Source organism: Ascaphus truei, chromosome 11, assembly GCF_040206685.1.
Source record: "Ascaphus truei isolate aAscTru1 chromosome 11, aAscTru1.hap1, whole genome shotgun sequence".
Classification (NCBI taxonomy): Eukaryota; Metazoa; Chordata; class Amphibia; order Anura; family Ascaphidae; genus Ascaphus; species Ascaphus truei.
Genome location: NC_134493.1, coordinates 48,123,945 through 48,144,358, shown reverse-complemented (window position 1 = coordinate 48,144,358; position 20,414 = coordinate 48,123,945). Strand labels below are relative to the sequence as shown.

The following is a 20,414-nucleotide window of genomic DNA, read 5'->3' as shown; positions in this document are numbered from 1 at the left end:
GTCTTTTTGCCGAAACCGGTCAAGCAACTGCTTCTGAGTTAATATATATTTTACAATACATTTGACTTTTTAATTATAAGAAGTTCTCAGTTGTTCCCCCCCCCCCCCCCCCCCCTGAGCTGAGTACTCCAGGCAAAAGAAATCCAGATTCCGGACATTACAGCTGCCCTGAGATTCTACTTCCTGTGGGAGAGATCACTACCGAAAACTTCCAGACCGTGAACTGTTTACTGTGAACACGTTTATCCAAAGCTCCTTGAGGAGGTAGCGAGTCTGCTTTCATGTTCCCCGTTGTAGGGTCTTGCAATGCATTTTGGTGCAATAGTAGGTGGTTTTCCATACGCCACCTTAGTAAACATGGCCCTAGATCTTTTCCCTGGCAGGAGTTTACAGTGATCAGTGAAATAGTCGCTCAATTTCTGACAAAACATTTCCTTTAAATATTTTTTGCTTTAGCAGAAGAAAGACAATAAAGACACATTATTACATGGTCATCTCTACTACAATAAGGCATACACGTGGATTAGTGTGCAAATAAATGCTTTCAGTTTGTGATAGTAGATTGTTTCCATAAGTACACAAGGCACTGTATCTGCATGCATGGTATATAACAAAGGTCTTGTTACTGGGTAGACCATGCAAAGATGATTGTGATGCAGTTAATAAAATGCAATATTAGCAGGGCGTACTTCTGAAATTGTATTGCTTCTCGCTGAATCGTAATACTGTAGGTAACCTGAACGCTAATGAGCTTATGTACGATGTATAATAGACAGGCTTCCACCAGGAGCGAGCTCATTGGATGATGTTTCATGCTTTAACCGTTACACTGCTCAGGATACACCCTGCACAATATGCTAGAGGGCCCTCATAGTTGTTTTAGGGCTGAATAACATTGCAATGCTAAAATGTTTTTATAATCCCCTTTTCCCTCTGCACGTTAAATGTTGAAGTTCAGAGGGTAACATTATTTCTCTTCTATGCAGCCACGTGGAGTAAATCCAGATTAACATTTAGTCATTCTTCTTCAAAACACCGAAGGATCTGCTGCTGCCAGAGGGGTCTGCAAAGCAGTTGGGGGTCCCCCCCGGCAGCAAGGGAGTTTCAAGACCAGTATCGGATTAGCATGCGCTAGTAACTTTGAGATATGTTACCACCTCGTCTTCTTAGAAAGGTCACCACCCAACGCTTTGGTCTGAGATCTACACTTGGACAGCGCCCTGTTCTAGAATAAGTACAGTAAGTATGACCATTTCAGGTGCACATTTTCATGCATAACCGATGAAACATTCCGTCAGAGAGTAGAAGGACGGAGGACTTGCTGTGTGTAAATGCAAGTCAAGTTAGTTCTGTGCCGCATCCTGTCTGCAATGTTTCTGAAGAGGTGAAGAACGGTTAGTTCTCATTGTCATAGTTGCACCATTGTTGATTAAGGTTTATATTGATACAAAGATGCCCAAGCCTTCAGATTTTGCAGGAAGAGGGTGTATGTTTAAAGAAGCATTGCATGTTTCTCACCTATAAATGTGCCTGCTTATACTGAGAGTAGCCTTGGAAAAGCAGAAATGTGAACACTTGTATCACCTCAGCCAAATGGGTAGAATTTGGTAGCCACTTAAAAACACTGCAGGGGTGACCGAAGGTGCCACAACTTGAAGGAGACACACCAAGCGACAAACCCTGTTCTCTGGACCAGGACTGAGAAGGAATGGAGACATGGATAGTATGTAGAGCAATACCTCCATTGCTGTTTGCTATGCGGTTAATAGGAGGCAATACAGCAGTCACTAATACTCCCTATGCAATCACTTTAGCTAGGGGTGGGAGGGAACGGGAGTACGGCTGGCACAGGAGTCATAGGGAATGTGCCGTAGGCAGACTATCAAGAACCTGATATACATCATTCATCTTTTTAATATTACACTTTTTAAAGTAATAGAGATTTTTTAACTGGGTATGGGTAACCCTTCTATGATTATATTCTCATAAGGATATCTCTGTTGAAACATACAATGCTGCTTTAATAAGACAAAATAAGAAGAAATGGGTATCCGGGCAATACAGAGGAGCTGCAAAATTGAAGGCGTGGTACCTGCGTAGTCATTGCGGGGCTTCCTGTGTCCCTCTGAAATAGAAAGAGCCTGCAGCTGTTATACATTGCACATAGCAATAGGTAACCTCGCAACAACCTGTTGGATATCAGTGTTAACAACAGAAGAACAGCTGGAAAATTGGGGAAGGTGTTGGGGCCAAGAGTACTCCGATACCACACTACGTGCTGAAACATTTGGAACGTGGCTTGTTGTAAGATACCAAAAGTTCCTACTGATACCGTTTGAGAACTGGTGACAAAATACAAGGGGGCAATGTTATGGGGTAAACTCCACTTCATTAATCTGCGATAGTGCCAATCAGGGAACTAATGCATGGAAACGCCCATTGAATTCAGTGGGTGTTTCCGTGTGATAATGCCCCAATCAGTTTAAAGGACAACCCCTAATGAACCCAAATCTGGGATTGTGTGGACATGTATTTGGTGCATCGATACCAGTTGCGCAGTCCACGTTGGTATGAGTTGACGTCTTTAAGATATTGCATCTTGTTGGGTGAAATATTTTACCCAGCTGTGATCTGATTTCCAGACATCGATACTGAAACACAGCGGTGTCCCACTTCCAAGGCATGCTTGCTGGAAGCCGCTTGGTGGTGGGCAAGTTACGGCATTGATGACTTGTGATTCCTCCAAAGCAAGCGAGCAATGTTTTGAAGTATCTCCTTCCACTATTTCTTTCCTCTATCGATTTGTTAGGCGCTTGGGTTGCATTATCCTCCATCCCTTTATTGTATATTATTCCCACTGATGTTCTCTCCTGCTTGCTTTGCCTTATTGGTAGTGTCAGCAGACAGATTAAATCCAATTAGAAGTTGCAGTTTAGGGTCTAATTCAATAAAGATAAAAGTAGCCACCCCAAACCATTTTTTCTGCCGGATATCCCCATTGACGCCAATGGGATTTACGGCCAAAACATCTGGAATTGCCATTTCAGTCTTTATTCGATTAACCCCTTGGATTGTCACTTGGAGATCTGTTAAAAGCTTCTGCAGAATCTGTGTGTGACGTAAACTCCATTACAGCAGTTTTAAATATAACTGAAAGGAAACTTTAGAAGTTTACAATGGTTTTTCCTAATGTACATCTCAAGGATGCAAAACGTTTTAACTCAACGCTTCTCTAATTTTATATGCCGCCTGTTCCAGTGCGTGCACTGTATTAAAAAAAACCTGGGCAGGCCGAGATTTAGGAGCTGTTTACTTTGCCGGTGCCCTAAAAGAATATGTTTTCTTTTTGTTACGTTTACTCTTTTATGAACACAGTATCCTCATGACAAAAAGTCAAATCTCTTCCTTAGCAGGCTCATTAAACTGTGTTGTTTTTACTATGTCTCATTTTAATTACTGTGGTAAAGTGGAATCTCAATTTTTATAAACCACCCCTTGTGTAATAAAACAAGTCAGAGGTCCGTATTTAGTATGTTGTGAAGCTGCTTCACTCTACGGCCTCAGACATGCGGGAGTTCTCCCGTGCGGGAGATTTTCAGGGATACCTGAAAATTGAGCTGGCAACGGAGCTCTAGGCCACGCCCCCCCCGGCGGTTCAGCCAATGAGGGCAAACCTGCCGGGTGACGTCACTGCCGCGCCCCCGTCACGCCCCCCGTCTTTCCCCCTGGAGCTCACTGCAGACCGGGGGACTCGGCTGCACGCGCCGCCAGCCTCGCTGACGCTCGTGCAGCGGGGCCGCAGCCTTAAGCCAGTCTGTTCGCTTCCGCACGGCCTGCGGCACCATGTCCGGGCCTACTGGGGAAGATTTTAGACCTGTCCTTTTGAATGGAGTTGACATCTTCAACATTGGAAACCCAACTTCATTTTAATTGTGACCGCCTCACTAACTATACGCCAGCCATTGTGCACCAGCCACCATTCAAACTCCTGCAGCATTGAACTTTCTCCCTATCTTTTACCCTTAAACTGCTGTGTTTGTTTTCATAATTAGGTCCAGGTCCAGAAGCTGATAAGCAGCAGTAAGCAAAATAAGTGTCATGATCCCCCACACAAAAAATGAACCAAGTGGGCCGACGCTAGGGACAAGTTTAAGAACGGCTGTAGAACATCTTCTAAAGAAAAGACCAACCACCTCTTCAAAGTCAAGAACTACTTTCCAGCTGCTGCTACTTACATAACATAACCTTTTATCTGGTCTAAAGCAGTGGCCAACCCCAGTCCTCAAGGGCCATTGCCCATGTATTAGGGATATCCCAGTCATTATGACTGTTTTTATCATTATGATAGAGCCACCTGTGCTGACGCAGGGATATCCTGAAAACCTGACCTCTTTGGTGGCCCTCGAGGACTGGAGTTAGCCGCCCCTAGGCTGACATACATCCTTCATTCGCACTCAAATGTGTAATGACTTACCGTACACAAGGAAAGAGAGATTACCAGGCGTTGGATAACTCTTTGGCCTCAACCATTGGCACAGAGAATTCCCCAGATTGAATGTTGGCAAGAGATTTGAATGGCAGAAGTGTGCAAAAATAAATAAATACCGTAGCAAGTGTTCTCAAATGCCTCATTGCAATTACGGTCTAAAAATGTGATTTAGGGGACGTTTCATCTGCATTTTGGTTCCCACGCTTATCGCTGTACATCAGGCCCTTCCACTACATCTCCAAAGGGATCAGCATACATGTAAGAGTAGGAGCTTGTTGTAATGTCATTTTAAATACATGTAAATACTTGCAAATTATTATAGTTCAACAAATTTGCAGGCATTTAGAACATCTGCCCCATATATACATATATACAGTACATAAATACATATATAAGTACTTCAGTATTAGGTGATACCTTTTTTACGTGGACTAACAATTTAAATGTATGTCATAGGACAAGCTTTGGAGAGTTCTCCTCTCTATCTGAGGACAAGGATAATAGGTAGTATATTCTATCATTGTGGTATGGTTCCTGTGTCAGTCTTCTAATGATCATATATGATATGTGGTTTCAGGAGTGTCCTTCCTCCCTACCTGTAACCCCATTTGGAGGGCGTTGCAATGCATTGCTTTGTAATGTATAGCTGAGAAAGCCTTGGAGACGCTTGCATTCTTTGGACCCAACCCACCTGAGCTTGCTCTTCATTGCGCTGAGTTCTCTGCTCACTGCATCATTACTCTCGGTGGCTTCATCCAGCTCTCTCTGCAGTTTCCTGCGGGAGGCGTTGATGCGCTGTGATTCTTCCTCAGCCTCCTCCAGCTGCCTTTTCAGCTGCTTCTGCCTCACACTTCCCTTCTCAGCCTGAATACGATTAGATGATAAATGTGGTACAAACGTTGATCTTTCTCCTTACGATGACTGCCACTGGGTAGTGGACATTGGCAATCCTGCACTACACTGACCAAGGCTCCGACATCATTTTATCTGGGTGACAAACAATAGTTCACCCCTTCAGAAGCCAACCTATTAACATTAAATCAGGGGTGGCCAACTCCACTCCCCAAGGGCAGCCAACAGGTCAGGTTTTCAGGATATCCCTGCTTCAGCACAGGTGGCTCATTCAATGACTGAGCCACCTGTGCTGAAGCAGGGATATCCCTAATAACTGGCCTGTTGGTGGCCCTTGGGGACAGGCCACCCCGGCCTTCAATCTATCCTTCCCTTTTAGAATGCTCTTAAACAAAATGACTAAGCCCATAGTACTGTACATAGTTGGTGCTCCCACATTATTTTTTGCAGATCTTGGTACTACAAATTAGAGTTTTATGAGTTATTTTGCACACAAACGTATTTGTGTCGGTAACACTGGAATGCCATCCCAAACTTTGGATACTTGCAAAGATAAATACTTATTTTAATATTTGACTGGGGGTGACAGATCCTGCTCATCTTTGGCTGATGCCACAAGCTAGAACAATGTACTGTATGGTAGGTTTCTCAAAAGGTCTTTACTCCTGCACCACTGAATTTGATACCCACAGGCTTAGGTTACCCATCAGGCAACTAGCTACGAGTGTGTTAAGAGTATTTGAATCCTCTCTGCATCTTTATTGTAGCCGCTTAGTGACTTTACCTGGTCCTTGTACTGCTCAGCTTGCTTTCTTTCATCTTCCGCTTGCAGAAGGGCTTCCTTGAGTTTTTTGTCCTTTTGACGCAGTGTCTTCTGGGATGACTGCTTGTCTCTACAAATAGTGGAACAGGTCGCCATGCGTTACAGGATTGCGTGAAACAAAGGCTCTCTTAAAGGCCAAAATATAAGCAAAAGATTTCAAACAAAGTTAGACTTCTCCAAAATGCCTGGTAATTATACAAGAATTGGAATTATTATTTTCTGTAAAACATGCAGTTTTAGTGAAACTGTTCTCTTTTATATTGACACAAAATTGCGAGTGTATCAATGAACAGCAGACAGTTTTGTTTTTTACTGAACACATTGGTCAATCACTAGGCATTCTTGGTTTTGGAGAAGCACATGGACGTCTGGACACTGCATTTTGTACCTGGCTTCCTGTTCTACTTGTTCTTCAAGCTGAGCGATTTTGGCTTCCAGAGCAGCGATTGTGGCCTTGAATTTGGACTTGACAGCTCCTTCCATTTCTTGCAGTTTGCCCTTGAGTTCTTTGTTCTGTCTCTCTAGCTGCTGCCGGGCACTCTCGTTCTTCTGCGCAGTGCTACGTTCTGCTGCGAGCTCGTTATTCAGTTGCTCTGCCTTAAAACAAAGGAGAACATTGTCTTTTGCAGAAAATCTCACAGCAAGCAAGTGCAGATCTGCTTTACCACGATGCTGTAGGTACCTGTTGCACGGCTTTTCTCATCCTATCGCTCATTGATTCCATGTTACCCTGTTCCTCTTCAAGTTCCTCCTCCATCTGAGAAATTCTGGCTTCCAAACGACGCTTCTCATCCAGGAGCATGGATCTAAATAGTTACAAAATGGGACACTGCATTACATTTATATCAGAATGTAATGGCATTATGGTTCAAAGATGCATATCTCTACGTGATCTAAAAGGCACCACAAAGGTACTAGTAGAATAGCCACGAAGGAGAAGTAGCACAAGTTGTTCTATGATGTTTTCTATTCACATTAGGGTTTTAATTAATAATCTCACATTTCAATCTCATAGTTTGGACCGTCATCAAGGTAATAAAGTACAGTACATTCATAAAGGTCCAGGATATGGAACTGAAACACTGGTTGAAGACTTAAGGCTTGTGTCTGCCTTAGGCTGCGTCCCCGCTTGCGCTGAGCTCGCTGAGCGGGCGGCGCTTGGCGAGGTGACTTGCATACATATATATATATATGCAAGTCTCCGCTCACGCGATGTGCGCCCGTGTATGCGCGGGCACACACGCTCACCGGCGCTCTGCGCTTACATAAACAAATTTTACAGTCTTACAAGCGTGGTCACCTTCCCCTGCATTGTCCCCCCCCCCGCGAGTGCTTACGAAAATTTAAAGGACACCTGTGCTCATGCTTGGAGAGCTCTCCATTCATGAGCAAGCTCAGCGCCAGCGGGGACAAAGCCTAAGAAACCTCCAGTGCGCTTCTCTTCCTAATAAAACCTTTTAAGTAATTACTTTAAATGCTGTTACCGTGTTGGCGTTTCCTGGCACTCAATGCCCTCAGGAGACCAAAAGGTCAAAGGCCTAATACCGTGAATACTCAATCAGGGTTGTCATTATCAACATGAACCGTAATCATTACTCAGTGTTTATTTTATAGGATGTTAAAATAAAGGGTTGTTTTCAATGAATCAGTTGTCACTGATAACCCTTGCCATTGATTACCTATATAGAATGTTGAGAACCGAGAGCTACCACCACCACGAGGGTTTGAAATAAGGTAGCCCTGAGCCTTTATTTGCCGAGTCCCTGCACAGTTAAGATACATTTTGACATTCTCCTTACTTTCCAGATGTGCTGCCTGCGAGCTCTTCTGCCAATTCTTCTTTCTCTAGCTCAGCCTGTTTCCGAGCCCTCTCAGCAGCTGCAAGATCCTACAAGAAAAAAAATATATATATATATCAGATTTTATGTCAACTTCAGTATTTAGAGCTATGTTTCCCATGTAATGGTTGATCACTTTTTTCACAGCAGTGTAACACTGTCACAGCCACCAGTACTCCCCTGCGATGAGTTTTACCTCTTGTAGTTGGATAAGTTCCGCTTCTAGGCTCTTTGCTTTCTTCTCATTTTCTCTTGCAGTAGCAAATATTTCCTCCCTGGCCGTGCGGGCGTCATCGAGATCTCGCTGGAAGTCCTTCATTTGAGCCTAAAGAGTGTGTTTCAAATATATGTAACCTAATCAGATATTGTTAGAGTGACATTAATAGCGTCTATATACAGTTCAAAGGATAATCGAACACACAATACAAGCCTGAAATATAGTAGAGTCTACAGTATGAAGATATAAAGGACAGACTATATCAGCTAAATTGTCCTGCCGTTCATTTTTATTTTCTAATCATTACATTATCACTATCGTGATTGTTAGTGAACAAATTAAGATCAACTCTCATTATTTTTCCTCAAGTGTTGCAGTGAAAATATCATGGGTAAACTCGCGAACCTGTATCTTTCTCAGTTGCTTGATGGCTTCATCCCGGCCTTTGTTGGAAAAGTCCACTTGTCCCTCAAGATCTTTGAGGTCAACTTCCAATTTCTTCTTGGCTGCAGCTGCTACGTTCCTTTGCTTCCGTTCATCTTCCAGTTCTGTTTCATATTCATGAACCTTTAAACGATAAAGTATTTGTAACTCTAAACCGTTCTTAGGTTGTGGATTATATCTGAGGAAAAGTCCATTTTCTACATCCGGTGTTTCACATGAGATACATTTACATACCTGTTTTACCAGCTGTCTCCTCTTCTCTTCATTCTGCTCGTCTCTGGCTTGCAAATCTCTCTCGAACTGTGCTTTTAGGGCTTGCATGTTGACCTCCAATCTAAGTTTGGCATCTTCTGTTGCTTGAAGTTCATCTTCAAGTTCCTCTAACTGTGTCTTCATCTCTTCCACTTGCTGCTCCAGGGCTCGTTTAGACTTCTCCAAGTCATGGACCTTAGAGACAAAAGACGCGGATTCGGCTTTGTAATTCACTTGTATACAACTATAAACAAGGTAGTATACATTTCTAATAAGATGCTTCACACTTAGATAGCAAATCGTACATTCTTTTATTAGCAGACTGATAACAAAAATGTTGTTCCTAATTACGACATGACAGATTTTTTTTAATCTACTCTGCTAGCATGGGTAAGATAAACAGATCAGAAATGTGAGACAATATGACTAAATTGGTTGAGAAAAACATTAAACAGCCTATGATTACAAGTGGTTGGGGCATAAAGGTTATAGGATTAAATATGGTCTAAAATATTATAATACGTATTAAAAATGGAACAATAGGTGGTACAGGCATACCCCGCATTAACGTACGCAATGGGACCGGAGCATGTATGTAAAGCGAAAATGTACTTAAAGTGAAGCACTACCTTTGTCCCACTTATCGATGCATGTACTGTGCTGCAATCGTCATATACGTGCATAACTGATGTAAATAACGCATGTGTAACAAGCTCTATAGGCTCCCCACTTGCGCACAGCTTCGGTACAGGTAGGGAGACAGTATTGCTGTTCAGGAGGTGCTGACAGGCGCATGCGCGAGCTGCCGTTTGCCTATTGAGCGATATGTACTTACTCGCGAGTGTACTTAAAGTGAGTGTCCTTAAACAAGGGTATGCATGTATAATGATCCTTAGCTGCTGTAAATTTCCATGTTATGAGCTCTTTATACTTTAATATTCTTGTAACATTACCAATTACAATCTAATAAATAGACAACATGGAAAAACAATGTGCATATTATTTAAACGGAGTATGATTTCTTGTAGCACAACAAGAAGGTTTGGGCGGCTTACATTCTTGCCAACATCATCCTTGGAGCTGACCAAGTCCTCCATCTCTGCTTTGAGTAGTTTGTTCATCCTCTCGGTCTCGTCTTTGGACTGCAGAAGTTCATCGAAGGCCCTGGCCAGTGATAACGCCTTTGTTTCCTTTTCTCTGGCTTCTGCCTCAGCTCTGTCTCTTTCATCTGCATATTTGGAAGATATGTTTTTCTCCTCTGCCAACATCTGCAAAATAATGTGGAATTGTGAGACCCCCTAATTTACCTTCCGAATGAGGTTGTATATGTTTCTATAGTCAGCTTCCATTACGTCGAATTATCATGTTATTATATCACACGCCCAACAGACCTGGTCAAACTTCTTCTGTTTTTTCTCAAGGTTGGACACCAGTTGACGTTGATTTTCCAAGTCAACTACCAGATCATCCAACTCCTGCTGTAGCCTAGTCTTGGTCTTTTCCAGTTTGTCATAAGCAGCTGCTTTCTCTTCAAACTGCTGTGTGACACCCTCAATATCTCTCTGGAATTTCTTTTTACCCTCTTCCATTGCTTCGATTGTACTGGTATATTCTTGCAACTTCTTCTTTGAGTCTGAGAGCTACAATTTGAAAGGAAAAGCAGATATGTATTAAACTGGAACTCCAATTTATACAGTCAAATATGCATTTCGATGTGAATTGCCCGCACCAGAGGATTTCCGTAGTTATTTAATGCCGCGTTGAGCTATTCATTTTTCACAGTGACACTTTATAGCGCTCTTTCAATAGGCTCTTGTTCTACCTATGCTACGCTAACATAACTGTATAAGCTATTCATTGGCCGTCAATGAAAAGGAAGCCGAAAATGTGTTACCCAGGATAAGAACAGGAGAGACCCTGAATCAAATTGAAGTTGTAATAACTGTGCCCAGAAGGACAAAGGCTAATAATTAAATGAATTGATAGAAAACAGTGTCTTCCATCAAGGAACCGATTCAGTTTGATCCTATTGAATCAGTTTCCACTGCTTACTCTAATTCTGTAGTCTGTTTACGATTTAGATATGCACAGTATTCCTTATTACTGTGACACTGTGTGCTCATTTGCATTTCATTACCCAGAATCCCTGGCTGCAGTGTATGCAATGTATGCTAAGAGATCATGGTGAAAAACAGGGTTGCAGACCTGTCTGAGCTGTAATGGTGCTCACAAGTGATATTTTTATTTGCTTATCAGTGATAGGAACCTAGCCTTAACCTAGTTTACTTTATGCCACTTTGTTTGCAGATATGGGTTGTAATAATACTGCAAATATTGCACTGCACCAGCATCACCTTTATTACCTATTATGTGTTCATTATAACGAAACAAACCTGTCATCTATAAATCAACACTGAACAGAATTACTTAACTGGCACTGCTTAAATAAAGAGCATTTTCTCTATATCTGACATTTAATTTAGTGAGATAGGAAAGCATTTTTACACGATTACAACTTGATATTAAACGATCTCTGCTGGCCTATTACGCTATTTGCATTACCTGAATATTCAGTGTGGAAATGTGACGTTCCAGGTTCTGTTTCGCCTCCACTTCCTCGTCCAGCTGCTCCTGCACACTGTTTCTCTCGTCCTCGACTTGACGGAGCTTGGTAGCCACATTCAGCTTCTGTCGGGTCTCTTCCTGAAGCAACTCCTGCAAAGGATACAGGAACTCATTTATAATAACTTTGACCCACGTTTGAGACAAGATAGATGTGAGGTAACATGGAGAATACTGCAGCTTGCCTGAGAGTCTTGGAGCTGGGATGCCAAACTTGCAACGTCTTTAGAAAACTTGATGGTCTTGGTATCTGCTTCACTGAGAAGAACAGTGACATTTTCCAATTCCACCTACAGGAGAAAGTACACCTCTGGTGAACACGTATTCTGCTTGATGGGAAGTATATTTAGAACCGGTTACAAGAGGCAGTTTTGTTGGTTAACCTAATCTATTTTCGTAAACTTTTTCTTAACATTTTGAACACTGGAAACTTTCGAGCTAAACGTATTAGCATCTCCCTGTGCTTCAGGCACCAAAAACATAGATTGTAAACTCCACAGGGCAGGGACCTGTGCCTGCAAAATGCCAGTAAAGCGCTACGTAAAACTATCAGCGCTATACAAGAACATGCTATTATTATTATTATTATGATTACAGTAAACTGCATTCTCTAGTGCAGGGGTGACCAACTCCAGTCCTCAAGGGGCCATCAACAGGTCAGGTTTTAAGGATATCCCTGCTTGTGCTACAGCAGCCATAGCCTTAAAACCTGACCTGTTCGTGGCCCTTGAGGACTTGCATGAATCCAGCTCATCATATTCAAACTCAGCTTAATTGAAATAAAATGAATAATGTGGAACGCCATGAAAAAAAGGAAAGTCTTCAACACATTGTGAAATGTAACAAATGAAATCTGACATAAACCAAACCTGCCAAGGCAATGTACGCTGCGGATATGTTTGCAGCCGTTTATCTGTTGTCACAGTTAGGCAAAATAAATGGCAACTCACAAGGTAAGTATTTAGGATGAAGCAAAGTTGGAAACCCTGGACATACTTGAAAACGAGAGGTAACTCTCAATGTATTACTTCCTGGTAAAATATTTTATAAATAAATAAATAAAAATAAATAAATAATAACTTCTTGGCTAATAACTAAGAGCTTCAAAAGGCCAAATGACCCAATAGTGCTCCAAGACTTAACTCCGTGTGGACCAGCACACACGCAAAGCACATCACTTTGTTTTACTGTCTAAACAATAGTTTTAATTGTACAGAGAGACTTGCCTAGACAAGTAAGAGTACCCCTTTGGAACAAGCACTCATAACATAATTGATACAAGTAGTTAAAAAAGTATGTAGGTAACCTTTATTAGTGTCTGTGGGTAAAATAAGTGAAATACATAAACACTCAACACAATTAAAACACGTATTAAACTGTTTGTCTCTGAGTCTAAGTCATAGACTAATGAAGGTGGTGTTTGAAGGAATATAGTGTGACTGGCACCATATGCAATAAAATCAAAACAAGACAAGAGAGAGGATTTTAATTATTGCAGTATATTATGTGTAGGGTAGGGTGCCTCAGTGTGGTGTGTATATTATAGATGAAAGGGTCTGAAGTGTGTCACATAAATAGAGTGTAAATCACACTGCTTTCAACCACATCTGATTAATATGTTGTTCTCTGACAGTATATAGATGGTGTAATATATTTGGTACTTTTCTTTCTAGATCAATGTAATTTAATACATGATGTGGCCCGTTTGGAATCGGTTTGTCAGAGAAGCCAACAAGAGGTTAATAAATTTCCTTCAATACAACGCTGGGTAAAGTCAAATATCAAAAAGGGAAAGGAAGGCTACTACGTAGCTAGGGGTGGTGAGGCTAAATAGTGGAAACTATTGGTATATAGTAGTACTTATATAGTTTCCCCCTAGTCAGTAATTATTACAATAAAGATATAGCCTCAAATGAGCTCGACAGAATTTACTTGATGAATAAATAGTGAGATAAATAGCTGCTCATGTCCCCTGTGAAGGTAGCAAGTGTGTTCATAGATAGGCTAGCTGATATCTCTGAAATAATGAGGCCAATTATAAAGGGTAAACTTCAGCTGCCTATAGGATAAAAATCACTCTATATCTGCAGACCTCTATATGTGGTATAGGTGGGTGATTACTATATATACTGGCCGCCCTGTTGGATCAGTCCATGTGAAAGTTGTGAATGGGCTGGCTATATTAACATAGATAAATTTGTCACAGTAATCACTTATCATCTAGGGCAAATGCGCCCTGTCTGCTGGTTATAGGTGACTAGGTATAATCTTGATGGTGCCCCGCAGCCGCTATAGCGTACCCTCTACAATTCAAGGGGGCTGTGAGGGGGCTGCTTGCTCGGAGCGTTTAGTTCCTGCTCCCGAGTGGCGGCATCTGTTTAGTCTCCGCCCGGCATGGTGTATTCATAAACACCGCTATGTAATCAACTGCTGGGTGGAGCTCGAATATGAAGCTGCGGCTATTACTCCATGGCCACCTTGAGAAAGCGTCAGTGTGACGCGAAACGTACGTCGGTGGGCGGTCCTTTGTGACGTCAGCACGCGCATTGGTGCGGCGACATTTGTTTGTAGAGCGCGGAGTAATAGCCGCAGCTTCATATTCGAGCTCCACCCAGCAGTTGATTACATAGCGGTGTTTATGAATACACCATGCCGGGCGGAGACTAAACAGATGCCGCCACTCGGGAGCAGGAACTAAACGCTCCGAGCAAGCAGCCCCCTCACAGCCCCCTTGAATTGTAGAGGGTACGCTATAGCGGCTGCGGGGCACCATCAAGATTATACCTAGTCACCTATAACCAGCAGACAGGGCGCATTTGCCCTAGATGATAAGTGATTACTGTGACAAATTTATCTATGTTAATATAGCCAGCCCATTCACAACTTTCACATGGACTGATCCAACAGGGCGGCCAGTATATATAGTAATCACCCACCTATACCACATATAGAGGTCTGCAGATATAGAGTGATTTTTATCCTATAGGCAGCTGAAGTTTACCCTTTATAATTGGCCTCATTATTCCAGAGATATCAGCTAGCCTATCTATGAACACACTTGCTACCTTCACAGGGGACATGAGCAGCTATTTATCTCACTATTTATTCATCAAGTAAATTCTGTCGAGCTCATTTGAGGCTATATCTTTACTGTAATAATTACTGACTAGGGGGAAACTATATAAGTACTACTATATACCAATAGTTTCCACTATTTAGCCTCACCACCCCTAGCTACGTAGTAGCCTTCCTTTCCCTTTTTGATATTTGACTTTACCCAGCGTTGTATTGAAGGAAATTTATTAACCTCTTGTTGGCTTCTCTGACAAACCGATTCCAAACGGGCCACATCATGTATTAAATTACATTGATCTAGAAAGAAAAGTACCAAATATATTACACCATCTATATACTGTCAGAGAACAACATATTAATCAGATGTGGTTGAAAGCAGTGTGATTTACACTCTATTTATGTGACACACTTCAGACCCTTTCATCTATAATATACACACCACACTGAGGCACCCTACCCTACACATAATATACTGCAATAATTAAAATCCTCTCTCTTGTCTTGTTTTGATTTTATTGCATATGGTGCCAGTCACACTATATTCCTTCAAACACCACCCTCATTAGTCTATGACTTAGACTCAGAGACAAACAGTTTAATACGTGTTTTAATTGTGTTGAGTGTTTATGTATTTCACTTATTTTACCCACAGACACTAATAAAGGTTACCTACATACTTTTTTAACTACTTGTATCAATTATGTTATGAGTGCTTGTTCCAAAGGGGTACTCTTACTTGTCTAGGCAAGTCTCTCTGTACAATTAATGATCCTCTCACCCCTGGCACCTAACCACAGACAGTAGCTAGAGCTCTCTATCCCTCCCCCCCTATTCCCCATTACTATAAACAATAGTTTTCAATGAATGTGTCAATAGATATGTACCTGTAGTTTGAATGTTTTCTCTGTCAGTTCATTTCGGACACGCTCTCCATCACCGTACTTAGACTGGAGCTCCTGCAGCTGCACTTCCAGCTTCTTCTTCTTGTGTTCGCCCTCTTGCTTGGCTTGGTTCAATGATCTCACTTCTATGCTGAGTTCTGAGTTTTCCTTTTCCAGGCTCTGTTTGCTCTTTTCCAAGTTGATTTTCACCTGAAGGCATGGAACGAATACGAGTGAATGAGGTTGCCTTGCAAAAGGGTAATGAATGAAAGACACACTGGTCATCCTATTGGAGACGCTTTACCCTTTTCACTTGTTCCAGTGTTTCTGTCAGCTCTTCTACAGCTTGGGTGTGTTTCTGTCTCATCTCTTGAACCTGCGCTTCATGTGTTCTTGTCTCGTCTTCCAGTGCCCGCTTCAATACCGTAACTTCCTGTTCTCTCTTTCCTCTGGGATAAAATACATATGTGATGCGTGTATATAGCACAAACTCTGAATGCAGCACTTTATAGATATGGCATACAGGATCCAATGGATAATATAGTTATAGATATACTGTAGCATCCGGAATCCAATGGAAAATATAGTTATACATATTCAGTAGCATCCAGAATCCAATGGATAATATAGTTGTGTGTGTGTATATGTATATGTATATGTGTATACATATATATGTATATATGCAAATACAACTGTATGCTTATCTGCATGTCTTAGGCAGGTCTGCAACCCCACCTTTCACCATTATCACCCAGCATACAGCACTTCCACTGCAGCAAGGGATTCTGGGAAATGACATGCAAATGAGCACTCAGTGCCACTTTTTGCTTCAAAAACCATTTTAACATGGTTCCCTATAGGCTTAAGCTTGCTGCATGGTCACAGCTTTGAGCACAGCCAGGGTTAAGGTGCATACCCAGAAAACCACCCACAGACAGCTGTTTCGACCTTAATGGGTCTCATCAGTGTGGGGCTGGTTAACTGGGTATGCACAGAAGCTATGGGATAGGCTATACCATAATACTGAGTCAAGTTATGGTGAGTAAAATGTTAAAAATGGTTTTTGAAGCAAAAAGAGGCACCGAGTGCTCATTTGCATGTCATTTCCCAGAATCCCTTGCTGCAGTGGAAGTGCTGTATGCTGGGTGATAATGGTGAAAGGTGGGGTTGCAGACCTGCCTAAGACATGCAGATGAGCATACAGTTGTATTTGCATATTTGCTTTCCTGTGGAGGGTTTTTGTCACTTTTTTTACTCACCATAACTTAACTCAGTATTATGGTGTATATATATATATATATATATATATATATATATATATATATATATATATATATATATATATATATATCACAGTATAATAGAATACAATGAATAGTAATATAATACAGAAAGATGGCATCAAACATCTTAGTATTGAGGAAAATATTGAACTCAATGGAAATAAGCATTTTTAAAACTTTACTATACTAGAATGTTATTGTACTATTATGTAACATACAAGTAAACACTGCCATGGACAGCAAGTGGTTCATTAGCAAACTTATTGGTCAAGTATCTCTTTATTAGGTACACTTCCTCATGCTAAGTAAAATACAGATGTCGCAGACTCAATTGTACCTACTGATGACACAACATATTCTGTTATAATGCAGAATATTACAGTGTTTCTACAGGATTCAATGGTACTGATAACACAGAATATAACCAAATACAGTATACCACCATAATACGCCAGAGGCAGCAATATAGACTGCTACATCTGTCTATGCAGCTAATTTAAAGCAATCCATGAAAAGATCAACACAATTGTCCTCCTTTCTTTCTGGATATTCCGAATAAATGCAAAGTACATTAGGTTTACAGTGCAGGGCCAAAAGCCTGTAGTCATGTTTTCCAAGCTATGGAATTTAGGGGATCAACTCAAATGAAACTCCGTTTGAATGTATGTATTTGTATCACACAGTGCTTCCTAGTCTGTATTGGATGAGCATTCCACACATGCTCTATGGAACACACCTGAGCTCTTGCTGTGTAGCTGTGCTGTCCAGTGTGTCTTCCAGCTCTGTTTTTAGGGCCTCCAGCTCCTCACCCAAGTCCCTTTTTAACTTCTCAGCCTTGTTTCTCGCGGCTCTTTCTGACTCCACGTCTTCCTGAAGGTCAGAGATGTGAGCTTCAAGCTCACGGATTTTCTTCAGGGCGTTATTTTTCTGAGCGATTTCATCTTCAAGTCTTAAAAAAAACAAACAATGAAGAAGTCAGAAGCAGAATAACATTAGTAATTTCTGTTGGCAGAATGTTCGAATTTAGTGTGGAAGTAACAATTTCAGTGGCTCCATAGGGGGACAATTGGCTGATACCTTTTTATTGTTCCCTGAATTGACCACACCAACATACAGTAACTATGGATGAGCCAACTACAGGCTTGTTTGTGCTAAGATTACTTCTAGCAAGTATAGATGCAACAGTATCAGAACACATGCAGATAAGCTAATATAAAGACACAGAGATGCTTAGGAGGAAAGAAATTCATATAGAAAAAAAAAGTATGTTTTCTTGACTACAATGTCAGTTTGTTACCTGGCAAGAGCAGCTTGCAATTCCTCTTCCTTTTTGGCCAACTGTAACTTGAGTTCAGCAATCTGTGCTAGCAGGTCTGCAATTTGTTCATGGAGGTCATTGGATTCTCCTTCAAGCTTCCTCTTTATCTTATCCAGCTCTTGTCTGCCTTTCTCTTCCTTCTTTAGACGCACTGGAAGAGCCAACACTCTGTTTTAGAACTCATGATGATTCATTGGCCCCAATGCAATGTAGCAAGGAGAGCAGTAATGCACAGTTACTGTAACTCAAGTCAATGGAAGATGATGGTTTGTTAACGGTGTACTACCTCACGTTTTACTGTATTTAATAGGGGAGGTTAGGTTACCTCCATTGTTACAATGTCTGCAGTGGCTGAGAGGCCAGTGACCTATTGGTTTCAAATGCTTTCATAGTCTCTGTAGAGTCTTTCTCAAGTGGCCATAAAGCTAGTTAAATAAATAACTGTGTAAAAGTCTCTCCCCACTAACCCCACACTCTCCCATTTAAACCCTCCTCCTTGCCTCCCACCCCGACAGGGGACAGGAAAGATGGAGGGCAGCCTGCCCTCAGCCTCCCCCCTGCAGCCAGCTCACACCAGCATGGTCCGGCCATCCCAGCCCTTATGGAGCCGACGGACCATTCTGGCCCCTCTGGGGCTTACCTTTCTTCCAAGAAGTGGGGTTAGTCCTGTGATCTATATGCACCGTACAATAAAATACATCATTGTTTGTGCTTCTCCAAAGACTTTGAGTAAATCAGTTTAGTTCTAAAGGCAACAAATATACACAGTGTGTCGTTTCGCCTCCTAAACAGTGAAGCACAATGTTGTGGTGTCCTACCTTCCAGTTCTGATATCATAGACTCATGTTTGTTTTTTAATTTTGTAAGATTTTTTGCTTTTTCTTCTTCTTCTGCCAAATTTGTTGTTAGGTCATTCACTCTCTCTTCAAGGACTTTTCTCTCCTGTTTTTACAAAGAGGAAAAGATTTTTTTATTATTTTACCGGACCGACTGTCAACTGATGCAGTTCAATAATAATAAAAAAAAGGACATTTATAAATCCCTATCTAGCTTTTTGTTGTGGTGTTTGAAGATACCCATATTTAAAATTACATTCGTAATCTTTAATATGACATTATTTCCTGTGCTGAGGGTCCAGTATAACCTTGCAAACGTGTACGAATCTTGAAAAATTAAGACATTTAGATTATTTTACTTCTGTGTTTTACAAGCAACATTATAGAAGCAAATATCAGAAGGCAGCGTAGTTGGGAAAAGAATGTAAAAAGCCATTGTTGAAGATTGCGAAATGTGTTGGGCTTCACTCGTCTTTCCAATAACTATCAATGTAGCTGTGATGTTCAGTAATTTGTCATATTTCAAAATAAGTTACTGTAGGTTATTGTCATTCTTTAATGACAGCAAATAACTGCAGGATGCATTTTAGATGGCTGGTTTGAGGGCCAAGGTGCTATAGCTTCACGTGTGCAGGCCTTGGTATGTGTATGATAAGACAATATAATCTATTACACTAGTTAAGCTCAAGATGGAGCTGTTCACAGCTGAAGTTTAGTCCTGAGACACAAAGCAAGGTGTTTTTTTTGCAGACATTATAATAAACAACCTTTAGGGGGAGAAACTATCCAGTCTCCCTGCAACATAGGGACACAATTATTCACCCTGCCACACTTGACTAATTCCTAAATTGTGGTTCTGCCATACTGCTAAAACTCTAACGCAGACCCTCACTCTCTCCCGTGTCGACTATTATAACCTTCTACTGTCCAGCCTACCTGTCTCCCCTACAATCTATCATTAACGCTGCTGTTAACTTCACTTTACCCTCTCCTAAATCTGTCTCAGCGTCTCCCCTACTGAAATCCCTCTCCTGCTTTCCTATTAAATCCTGTATCACACACTCAATTCTCCTGCTCACTTTTAAGGCTTTACACTCTTCTGCTCCTCCTTAGATCTCAGCCCTAATTTCTCGCTGTACACCATCCCAACTCATGAGTCCTGCACAATGATGTCTTCTCTCTACCCCTTTTGTATCCAAAACTTCTCACTCAGTGCCCCACACCTCTGGAATGCCCTTCCCCTCAATATCCGACTGGCACCCCCTCTATCCACCTTTAGGACCTTTCTTAAAACACACCTCTTCAATAAAGCATATGGTTAACTCCGCTGGCTGATACTATACACCTCATACATCGACCTTGGCCCCTTGCAGATGCACTTACCAGAACACCCTCCTGCTGTCTCTAAGTTCTCTCCACTTACCACTTAGATTGTAAGCTCTTCGGGGCAGGGACTCCTATTCCTATTGTTTTATGTCTGAAGT

The 20,414-nt window shown here is 41.5% G+C and overlaps 1 protein-coding gene across 3 annotated transcripts in view; it reads right to left on the bottom strand.

Annotated features, from left to right (window-relative positions):
• The window catches only part of MYH11 (myosin heavy chain 11), an 86,265-nt gene that overhangs the window by 1,627 nt on the left and 64,224 nt on the right, over nt 1-20,414 (bottom strand). For 2 of the 3 annotated variants that reach the window (XM_075566095.1, XM_075566096.1), the window contains 17 exons: nt 18,913-19,036; nt 18,074-18,245; nt 17,513-17,725; nt 15,798-15,942; nt 15,497-15,703; nt 11,723-11,827; nt 11,478-11,630; nt 10,307-10,555; nt 9,971-10,183; nt 8,898-9,110; nt 8,625-8,786; nt 8,199-8,327; nt 7,964-8,052; nt 6,847-6,970; nt 6,553-6,761; nt 6,126-6,234; nt 5,181-5,353 (listed from right to left, as the gene is read on the bottom strand). In XM_075566095.1, the coding sequence (XP_075422210.1) occupies nt 5,181-5,353; nt 6,126-6,234; nt 6,553-6,761; nt 6,847-6,970; nt 7,964-8,052; nt 8,199-8,327; nt 8,625-8,786; nt 8,898-9,110; nt 9,971-10,183; nt 10,307-10,555; nt 11,478-11,630; nt 11,723-11,827; nt 15,497-15,703; nt 15,798-15,942; nt 17,513-17,725; nt 18,074-18,245; nt 18,913-19,036 (2,789 nt within the window). Of the gene's footprint in view, nt 1-2,092; nt 2,126-5,180; nt 5,354-6,125; nt 6,235-6,552; nt 6,762-6,846; nt 6,971-7,963; nt 8,053-8,198; nt 8,328-8,624; nt 8,787-8,897; nt 9,111-9,970; nt 10,184-10,306; nt 10,556-11,477; nt 11,631-11,722; nt 11,828-15,496; nt 15,704-15,797; nt 15,943-17,512; nt 17,726-18,073; nt 18,246-18,912; nt 19,037-20,414 lie in introns of all 3 variants that reach the window. The other variant, XM_075566097.1, reaches the window with a different exon arrangement.